At 57.9% G+C, this 9,898-nt stretch overlaps 1 protein-coding gene across 3 annotated transcripts in view; it reads left to right on the top strand.

Moving 5' to 3' along the window:
- AACS (acetoacetyl-CoA synthetase) overlaps window positions 1-9,387 on the top strand; it is a 48,372-nt gene extending 38,985 nt beyond the window's left edge. For all 3 annotated transcript variants that reach the window (XM_019748798.3, XM_088801087.1, XM_088801086.1), the window contains 5 exons: window positions 1,697-1,822; window positions 3,822-3,891; window positions 4,406-4,464; window positions 5,274-5,476; window positions 8,240-9,387. In XM_019748798.3, coding sequence (XP_019604357.2) covers window positions 1,697-1,822; window positions 3,822-3,891; window positions 4,406-4,464; window positions 5,274-5,476; window positions 8,240-8,377 — 596 coding nt within the window. In that variant the 3' untranslated portion in view covers window positions 8,378-9,387. The remainder of the gene's footprint in view (window positions 1-1,696; window positions 1,823-3,821; window positions 3,892-4,405; window positions 4,465-5,273; window positions 5,477-8,239) is intronic.
- Window positions 9,388-9,898: the final 511 nt, after the last annotated feature.

Consider the following 9,898-nt stretch of genomic DNA (forward strand, 5'->3'; position numbering starts at 1 on the left):
CGCCAGCGTTTCTTTTCTGTGACCTGGTGTGAGTAGGACCTTGGAGGCACAGGGACGTGTGTGTACGTTTGTGCAGTGTTGGTTCTTCAGAACCACGCTGTCTGAGCGGGGCAGCCCCTCTCACTCGCAGACTGATGTCCTCCGAACCTGGCTGAACAGCTGCTGGGCTCCGGTCCCCAGCCCCCGTCAGCCTGCCACCTGAGAAGTAGGTGCTGGGCTGGAGCACGGACAGAGCCGGGGCTCAGGCACGCAGGCGGGCCGTTTTCCTCCTGGCATCCAGGCCTTGGAGACGCTGTTGATGCAGCCTCACTGTCTGGCCAGCCTGATGCCCTGACCTTGACGAGGCCCATGGGGGAGCTGGGGACTGGGCCCTCTGCTGGTTTCAGGACAGACTTTTGCTTTGTAGCTTGTAGTGGCCACCGGCTATAAATCAGCAAAGCCTGTTTGTGTCTCCAGCACCACACCAGGCCTGGGGTGTGGTGTGTGCACTGCACAAGTTCACAGACTTATACTGCAGTCGTGTCTGCACTGCAGCTGCTGTTACTTTAACCTGACGGAGTGAATGGGGAGGTGATGCCAACCCCCATTTGTGTGACGGGTGCGGGTCACGGCTGGCTAGGGGCTGGAAGCCTGGCGGGTGCAGAAAGCGCTTCGTCTCTCCTCCAGAGACCTTTCTGAATGTCAGTTGTCATTTTCACAAGGGCTTTTCCCTGTGCTGCCCAGACTGACGTGCTCTGCTCCTTACGTCTGCCTTCTTCCCAACGGTCTGCTCTGTTTCTCCTGGGACTGGCCCGGACGGGGGTGCTGCTGTTTCAGATGCACGCTGTCAGGGTTATTGTGGGCTGGAGAGCTAGCCGAGGGGAGAGAAGTTTGAAAAGTCAGAAGCCTCTGCACAGACACGGTGGAGGTGACGGTTCTCTGCTCCAGTCCTACTCTGTCTGGCCTGTGAAAGGTGCTGGATGAACAAGCACCGGCTGGCTCACCGCTTCCGAGGGCCGAGTCACTGGAAGGGACGATCTCCCACCCTCCCTGTTGGCCTCTGCGGCCTGCAAGTTCATGGGGCTAGAAACTGACTCAGTACGACTTTTTTAGCAGGCAGTTTGGTGAAGGTCTGTAGGTACCCAGTGATGTACTGTGGGGAGAAATACCCGCATATATGCATAGGGGGACACATGCAAGAATATTCATAGCAGCATGGCTTGTAATGGGGAACAACGCAAACACATCCTCAGGAGGAACGGACGGAGGTGATCACACACGGAGGGTTAGAATGGTGAAGACGAATGGACTGGAGTGTGTGGCACATGAATGAGTCACCCGGAGGTTTTGCTCGAAGAGCAAAGCATGATGATGGACACGCGCAGTAGGGTGCCATTTATGCAAAGTTTAGAAGCATGCAACGGGACAGGGCATGCTCTTCAGGGATGCACGTCGATGTAGCGAAAGTGTTAACACACACAGGATTAATAGAACATTCCAGGGAGAGGTTTGGGGAGTGCGTTGAGAGGGAAAGGCACTGGGGAGGAGTAAGACGCTGTCAGTGACACGGGTGATGGCACGGGGTGCGGATCAGCCGTCTGCATATGTTGGAAATTCAGTATAATAGGTAATAGGTTAAGAAAGAGCGAGAGCGCAGGTGTGCTGGGGAGCGTGGCTGTGGTGCATCTCAGGTTGTTCTTCCTTTCTTCCAAACCAGGAAAAGCAGTTTGGGGAGAGAGTGGAGAGCTGGTGTGCACCAAGCCGTTCCCCTGCCAGCCCACGCACTTCTGGAACGACGAGAATGGCAGCAAGTACAGGAAGGCATATTTCTCCAAATTCCCAGGTAGGCTGGTGCAGACAGAGCTGCCCTGAGTCCCACCTGGGCTGAGCCTTCTCGGTCTAATTCTGGATGTGCCGCCCCGCCCCGCCCCGCCCCTCCCACCCTCCACCGAAGCCTGGTGAAGCCTCTCACAGCTCCCTCTGCCAGTGGGGTGATAAGAACTTTGAGTCAGTATCTTGTCATCTTCAGACTGAAGCCATACGAAACCATCACCTGGGTTTAGTTTACTCTTAACCACCTGGTGTGCCCTGGGCCCCTTGGCCCCACGGGAGCCGGCATGAGCCGCCAGTGGCACGCGTGAGGCTGGAGGGCTTGCTCCCTTACTCAGGATTGTGTCCGCCTGTCGGAGGAAGATGGCGTGTGGCTGGGACTCTGCCTTTCTGTCTCGCACTCCGTCCTCCAGGCCCTGCGGCGATGGTGGAGTGAGTGCTTCGCAGTGGCATGGTTTCCTGCCAGGCCTGTCGCTCACGCAGACGGCACCCCCTCGAGTGCTGCTTGCTGCAGGGCGCAGAAGGCTTTTATTGGAAGCTCCGATTCCTGTCTCCCTCTTATCTTATTTCATAAGCAAGCTCGAGTGATTGCTGCTCTGGAGTTCATAATTTAGCAAGCCTTCTGTCCCAGAGTTATTTATACTAAGTACTTGCTTTCTGCAGTCTCTCAGAAGGTAATCTGGTTCTGCATAAAGCACATGTGGAGAATCAGAAAACACTGGTGACCGTCAGGGTAGACTGTGCCACGTATTCCGCGCGTCTCTCTACTGGGCCTTGCGTGTTCACATGTCCCATGTGAAAGCCATTGTACTCAGCGTCACACCCTCCACACGGGAGTTGCAGGACCCCCCCCACCCCCCCCCGACCGCCCCCATGTATAGCTTGGCTTCCACTGTCTAGCCCGCCGCTGCCTTTAAGCCCCACCTTGGATCCTGCCAGTGTGTAGCTGTCCAGACCGACTAGGGCAGAATAGAGATTATAGAGAGAAACGTTCCTCAAATGACCCTGAAGAGAAGGCAGAGAAGGTAGTGGGGTCTGAAGTCCCTGGCTGTGGAGGGGTGGACACAGGTTGAACAGGCTGCTGCTGCGGCTGACGACTCCCGGGTCACTGCAGAGCCAGGGGACGCTTGCTCTTGCCACTTCTTGCCCAGTGGCCCCGCGTGTGGCTGCCCCAGGGACACTGCAGCAGGAGGAGCCTCGGGCTGGTTTAATTGTTCCTGGTGATTTCTGTGACTTCCAAAGCCGGGGGTTGGTCCCTCGGGTATGTGAGCTATGTCGTGCCCACCGTGAGGGCCTCCCTCTGAGCAGCAGGGGCCCAGAGCCAGCTGGGGCTGGTGCAGGGCAGCTCTGCAGTCAGTGTTGCCTTTGATTCTTTCCTCTTCCCCCGTCCTCCAGGTCCTCCGGGTTTCACCTGCTCGTTCGCTCTCTGCCCATGTGGCTGGTGCCTTAGTTACTGGGACGCTTAGTGTTACTGGGACGCTGGCAGTAGCTTCCAGGCTGGTCACGCTGCTTCTGTTTACTCTGTTCCGAGAGTGGCCCCTGCCCTCCAGACCAGCTCCCTCAGCTGCCCCAGACCACCCTCTCTTTCTATGGCATGGTTTGCACTTTCCCACTCTCCCCTCATAGGGCCCTCCCCAGCTCCCACTGACCTCCCCTGGGCCCCCTCTTTATAGCCTCGTGGCTGGGGTTGGTCTTACCGTCTGAATTCCCATGGCCCTTCGGTGCGTGCAGGAGTAGCATTTCTCGCATGCCGGCGCGTGTCAGCTGGGTGTATACTGGCCCGCACTGGACCTGTAGTCTCTGGGGGCAGGGACTGGGCTTCATTCTGCCCCCAGCACCCAGACCCTGCCCGTACCATACCCATGTCGGCCATGACTGTATCTGGTGATGAGAGTTACGTTGCTGAATTGCCGAGTGTCCTGTTGCTGTCATGCCTGCCTCAGGCGTCCGTCGGGGCAGCTGGTCAGTGCCCCTTCTCCTTGGCGTGACCGAGCACCTCTGCCTCCCTGCAGGTGTGTGGGCACACGGTGACTACTGTAGGATCAACCCCAAGACCGGGGGCATCGTCATGCTGGGCCGGAGGTGAGGGGTCTGCGATCGGCTGCTCTTCCCTGGAGGCATCGGGGAGGGGAGGGGGCGCTTCCTGTGTCCTGGGCTCAGTCTGTGGCTGGGCTGACTGTGCCCCCGCCCCCTGGCCCTTCCTGTGTCATTCCTATGCCAGTTTCCTGAGGGCCTGGTCTGCATTCCCAAAGTGGTGGGTCAGGGGCGCTGGGTGGGAGGCCCATAGCCAGTGACTGTTCACACTGGCGACAGCCCTTCCGGGATGGGGGTGTGTGGGTCTTGGGTCCCATACGACACTTGGGAGGGAGGGACCCATGTACAGGAGGAAGGGGCAGTGAGGTGACAGATGTTTCCACACGAAGGGGACTCCCTTGATGTCCAGCTTTGAGGTTAGAGAGAGTAAGAGAGGGGTGGCTGGTCGGGATTAGGAGCCTTGTGTCGCCATGTAGAAAGGGGGTGACTGTCTCCCAGCCTCCTCTGCAACGTGGCCCGCTTACGACCTGCTGTGTGTTCATAGCCTCATTTCTCTTTCCAGTGACGGCACGCTCAACCCCAATGGAGTGAGATTTGGCAGCTCGGAAATCTATAACATCGGTACGCACGTCCCCTTTCTCCTGAGTTCTTCTCAGGGCATCCAGGAAGGAAGGGGTGTCCCAGCACGGAGCCCAGCGGCCTCCCTTCCAAAGAGCTCCCCTTTTGGCAGGACTCTGGCCCGTTGGCCTGGCGTGAGAACACGCAGTGAGGACATACATTGTCCCCACTGCCTGTGGCTCATCAGATCCCCCAGGGCGACTCTGAAGGTGGCATGGCCCGGCCCGCCCTGGCCCTTCCTCACGTTGATCTCCTTCGGGTTCCTTAGTAATGTCTGCTCTTCTGGGTGAAGTAGCAGAAGCACAGAGGCTGCATGACTGCTGCAGGCCGTAGGCACCACGCAGGCAGGACCCATGTAAAGCAGCGTAGGCCTCCCGGCTGCACAGCACACCCCCCTGCGGGCCTTCAGAATGCCCAGCTCAGGCCAGCGTCAGCCTCGGACTGATGTCCGGGCTGCTTGCAGCTGGGGTGGAGAAGTCCTGATCCCCTGATTCCAGCCTTTCTTCCTCCCACCTGTGGGTCCCCACCCAGGTGCTCACTTCCTTTTCAGTTTTTAAATCAATCTGTGAAGTAGGTACGGGCCGCACTTGGCCTCCTTGCAGAATATCAGCCGCTCCAGCTCCCGCTCCCGCTCTCTGTCTGTCTCCTCCGTGTGGGTGACCTTCTGTCTGTCTCTCCCCCCACCGCGGGGTTCTTCCCGGGAGAGCTGGGAGGAGAGATGGGCAGTCCCTGGCCAGCTGGGTGCCTGGCCTCCGCGTTTGCCCTGTGGGTCGGGTTGGCTGAGACGAGCGTGGCCCCTCCCCTGTCCGCAGTGGAAGCCTTCGAGGAGGTGGAAGACAGCCTCTGCGTCCCCCAGTACAACAAGGACAGGGAGGAGCGGGTGGTCCTCTTCCTGAAGATGGCTGCCGGACACGCCTTCCGGCCCGACCTGGTGAAGCGCATCCAGCACGCCATCCGCATCGGCCTGTCGGCCCGGCACGTGCCCAGCCTCATCCTGGAGACCAAGGGCATCCCGGTAAGGCCAGCGCCGGGCACTGTCTCCTGCCACCTGGCAGTGGTGGCCAGAGCGCTGTCGTCTCCCCACAAGCCCACATACTCAGGGACACTCATGTGGGAGCTCGCTCACGCTTTATATATAGTTTGTCCCCGTTGCCTGGCAATGCCATCCTTTTTTCCTGCCGTCTCTCTTTTTTTTTTTTAACCCTTCCCAAGTGGCATTATAAAGCAACTTCTGCTAAACACCAGTGTCCAGAGGGTAAGCAGGCCCAGCCCTGCACGTCCACCTGGCTTTTCCTCAATGTGGTTTTAGTGTGTTCTCAAAAGTATTAATGAGAAAATTAATTCTGTTTAAAGAGCCGCTGGGGTGCTGTTGGTCTCTCCTCATTTTATATTCTGCCTGTGGAAACATTTGAATCTACTTAGATTTGAATCTACTGAAAGCGGTGCCCCCGTTTGCACACTTTGTTTAGGTTCTAAGTGGGGGAGGAGGTCTGCCCTGACGGGATCACAGCTCTGACTTGCTCTGCTCTCAGCTGAGTGAGCGTGCACGTGTGCGTGCATGTGTGTGCGTCCAGACACACAGCCGTCTAAATACACAGACGAGCCGGGCTGTCCCTTCAGCCTGCAGAATGGCTGATGACGGAGGAGACGGGAGCAGACGCTGATGGCCAACAGGTGAAGCCACGTTTGGTGCTGCCCGAGCAGGGTTGGCATGTGAGGTGCAGTTGGAGGCGGAGGGACCAGGAGGGACGGCACTGTGGGGAATCCTAGAGGGGCCACGGCATCAACTCGGGCACTCCCAGAGCCGGCTGGCACGGTGCTCCTGGCCGTAAGGTCCAGCACAGCTTGGCTCCAGGACGAGGGCTGGGTGCGCTCCCGGTGAGCCTGCTGTGCGGGTGCTCAGAGCCCCTCCCTCCCTCCGTCTCTCTCTGTCTGTCTGTGTCGCTCTGACTATGTGGGGACGTTGGCTTCAGGGACAGGAGGTACTTGACTCGGACCCTTACTGCGCTCTCCTGATGAGGGTCTCAGACTTCCCTTCAGCGAAGCAGTTCTGTTGGCATTTGGACCATTTTGGTGAATTGGAGTTTGAGTTTGTCGTGTCGGCTTTACTTCGTTGGACAAGAACCTGTGTCCTTTGCGGCCAGAGCGGCTATTCCCGAACTGTGGCTGATCATGAGAATAGCGGGGCGATTTACGAGAAAGAGAGAAGGGCCGCGGCAGGCCGTCCGTCGTCGGCCTCGCCCCCAGCGGCTGTGGGGACTGCCCTCTCTCCAGGGACTGTCTGTTCTCCGCCTGCGGGGCCCGTGAGGTCATGTTGAGGGTGACTTGAGATTTTTCAAGTATTTTCAGACCCTTAGAGTCTGAACTAAGGGAGCACTTAGGAGAGTATTTGTTCCGTGTGTCGCTGAGCTGGAGAGGGTGTGACCCAGCCGCAAGGACTTGGGGTTGGTCCCAGCCATGGGACACGCGTGGGGAGTTGAGGCATCGCCTGGCTGGCAGGGCCCCAGACAACCCCTCCTGCCCTGGCCTATCCTGGCTTTGCATGGTGGGGTGCGGGGGGAGGAGCCTCCTGCCCTGGCCTATCCTGGCTTTGCATGGTGGGGTACAGGGGGAGGAGCCTCCTGCCCTGGCCTATCCTGGCTTTGCATGGTGGGGTGCGGGGGGAGGAGCCTCCTGCCCTGGCCTATCCTGGCTTTGCATGGTGGGGTGCGGGGGGAGGAGCCTCCTGCCCTGGCCTATCCTGGCTTTGCATGGTGGGGTGCGGGGGAGGAGCCTCCTGCCCTGGCCTATCCTGGCTTTGCATGGTGGGGTGCGGGGGAGGAGCCTCCTGCCTGTTCCCCAGCCCCTGCCCCAGAGGAAACAGGAGGATTTCCTCTAAAACGTTGCCTTGTTTATTTTGTCGGCCGATGGAAGATATAAATTATTAGCTCCCACGAGCCGTTCTTGGAGCTTCTGTGTAAAGCTTAGAGGCACATAAAGCACGTGAGATGCTTGCATGTCAAGGTGACAGTGACAGGCACTCCCTCGGAAGCCAGTGCTAGATTCTTAATTAGTTCACACGTCTTCTGAGTTTTTCAAATTAATAAATTTTAATTACATAGCAGGTTAAAAACAAAAGTGCCAGTGAGAGGAGAGATTAGGGTACCAGTGGCTTCATGACCGGGCTCTGTTTCTCTGGAAGCTTCCTGGCCCCTGTACCCGCTGACGCCAGCGCCAAAAGCCCGTAGGGATTACAGATGACGTGCACGTGCTCTGAGAAAAAGTAGTGTCTTATCCTCCGCAGATAAATGGTTCCAAGGAAAGATTTTTGCAAAAGTTTGGTGAGGCAGCTGCATGAAGCTCGCTTTCCGGTTCCAGACCAGTGACAAAATCACAGGAAACCTGAACTAAGAGTCACAGCTAGTCTCTGTAATATAACAAAGTGTAATAAAGTCAATATAAGTAATAACATAAAAACGAAACGTAATTGTGAGGCACTTCTGAGAGCTGTGTTTGCTCCCTTAACCTTACGGCCTCGGGGGAAGGTGCTGTCACCCCCATTTTGCATTCGAGGAGACAAGCTCGGGCTAAGGCATGGGTCCCCAATCACCCAGCTGCGGTGGCAGAAGTGCCGTCCTCTCCCTGGGTCGAAGATCCCTTCCTCCGTGCGCCTGCGCTCAGGGCTGAGAGCCTCAGGCTGAGATCGGTCCTCCCGGATGGGATGTGCTGGGATACCAGACCCGGTGGCCTTCTTCCCCTTTTGGGTTTAAACGCCATTTTTGTGTGTTTTCCCTGGCAGTACACCCTCAACGGCAAGAAAGTGGAAGTGGCGGTAAAGCAGGTCATCGCTGGGAAGGCCGTGGAGCACCGAGGGGCCTTCTTGAACCCTGAGACCCTGGATTTGTACCAGCACATCCCCGAGCTGCAGGGCTTCTGAGTGGCCAGTGGGCAGCCTCGCCGCGACACGTGTCGGCACCGTGACGGCTCTGTGGCCAGGAAATTGCTTAGACACCCGCAGCTCTTTGGAGCAGATGTGCACCAAGGTCTGTGGGCTTGGGGAGGTCATTTATCTCGTCTCTGGGGACTGCCGCACGCACGAACAGGATCCTGACCTGGAGGCAATGGGCGCCCTGGGGCGTGTGTGGCCGTCTGTGCGGGTACGTGTCTGCACACGCGCTCTGGCGTGCTCGCACATGGGGACCTGGGTCTGCCTGTGTGTGCACGCGTAGGGTGCTGGCCGGCCTTCTGGTGACAGCGCACCCCCAGGAGCCGTTGTGCCCTCATCCTCCCTGTGGTCCACTCCCCTCTGCCAAGGTGCACAGCTCGCTCTTCCCTTTACTGTGGTCTCTGGCTCTGGCTGTCGTCCCACGGGCCACACGTTACAAGGGCACCCGGTGTGACTTCCTTCACAGCATCTTCTTGTAGCTGGTTGTCAGGACCCGGTGGCTGGTCGCCGTGCGTCGTCTGTGTGACAGAGGGGGCACATGCAGTTCCTGCTGGAGCCCTGTGTCACCCCCCCCAAATGGCACTGCCCAGCGGACGGATAGTTCCCTCTGGAGAACCAGTGGGTCTCATGCTTTAATAGCAGCTCTTTCTCTCACGGACTTTGAATGGTTTAGAAATCTTTAATGTGAGTTGTCTGTGGTATTCAAAGAACTGGATGTCCACCCTGTGGGCGGCCCCCCAGGCAGCAGGTCACCGAGGGTCCTCTGGGGACGTTGCCCCACTGCAGGCCTCACGTCGAAATGGTGTCATTAGTGCCTATGCCTCGCGTCGCGGGTCTGGTGGGCGGTTGCGTGTTCTCTTCAGTTCAGTCCCTGTGTTCCTACTGTTCGTTTTTGTATTTTTTGAAACTGAGCACAATGCCGTACTTTTCTTCTGGATATAAAAATATTGGGGGGAAAGTGCCCTGAGGGCTTCACTGCAATAAACAAACATACATGTACATATGCGTGTACACTGCACACGTGTTTTCTGTGAAGGAGGTGACTGGCTCCGTGGGTGGGAAGCTGGCCAGCCGGAGCTGTGCTCTGGGGAGATGCTTGGTCCAAACGGTCGGGGCATTTCCTGGGCCCCTGGTGACCAAATGAAGCCACACCCAGAGGGTGCTGATGTTCTCACCTGGGCTCTCAGGGCTCAGGGCCAGTGTCTGGGTAGCAGCTCTTAGCTCGTCCTTGCAAGAGCTGTGTGTCACTTGAATGGTGTCTGGCTGCAGGTCACAGGGTTCAGGCTCAGCCCGGTAGGACTGATTTTCCTCGTGCCACAGCAAGTTGGAGGCTGTTCTCCTGGGGCCGCTGTAGTGACCTCACAATACAGCAGTGCCCAGCTTTTCTGCATTCTGCTGTCCTCCGCGTGTGGCTGTCCCACCTGTAGCCTCCCATTCGTGTTCCAGGCAGGAGGAAGGAGGACAGGAGGGCTGGGTGACAGGCAAGAAGCCCACCCCCCTCACTCGGTCCCT

The sequence above is a fragment of the Rhinolophus sinicus genome, chromosome 9, assembly GCF_057876585.1.
Source record: "Rhinolophus sinicus isolate RSI-liver-muscle chromosome 9, RSI-T2T, whole genome shotgun sequence".
In the NCBI taxonomy this organism is placed as follows: Eukaryota; Metazoa; Chordata; class Mammalia; order Chiroptera; family Rhinolophidae; genus Rhinolophus; species Rhinolophus sinicus.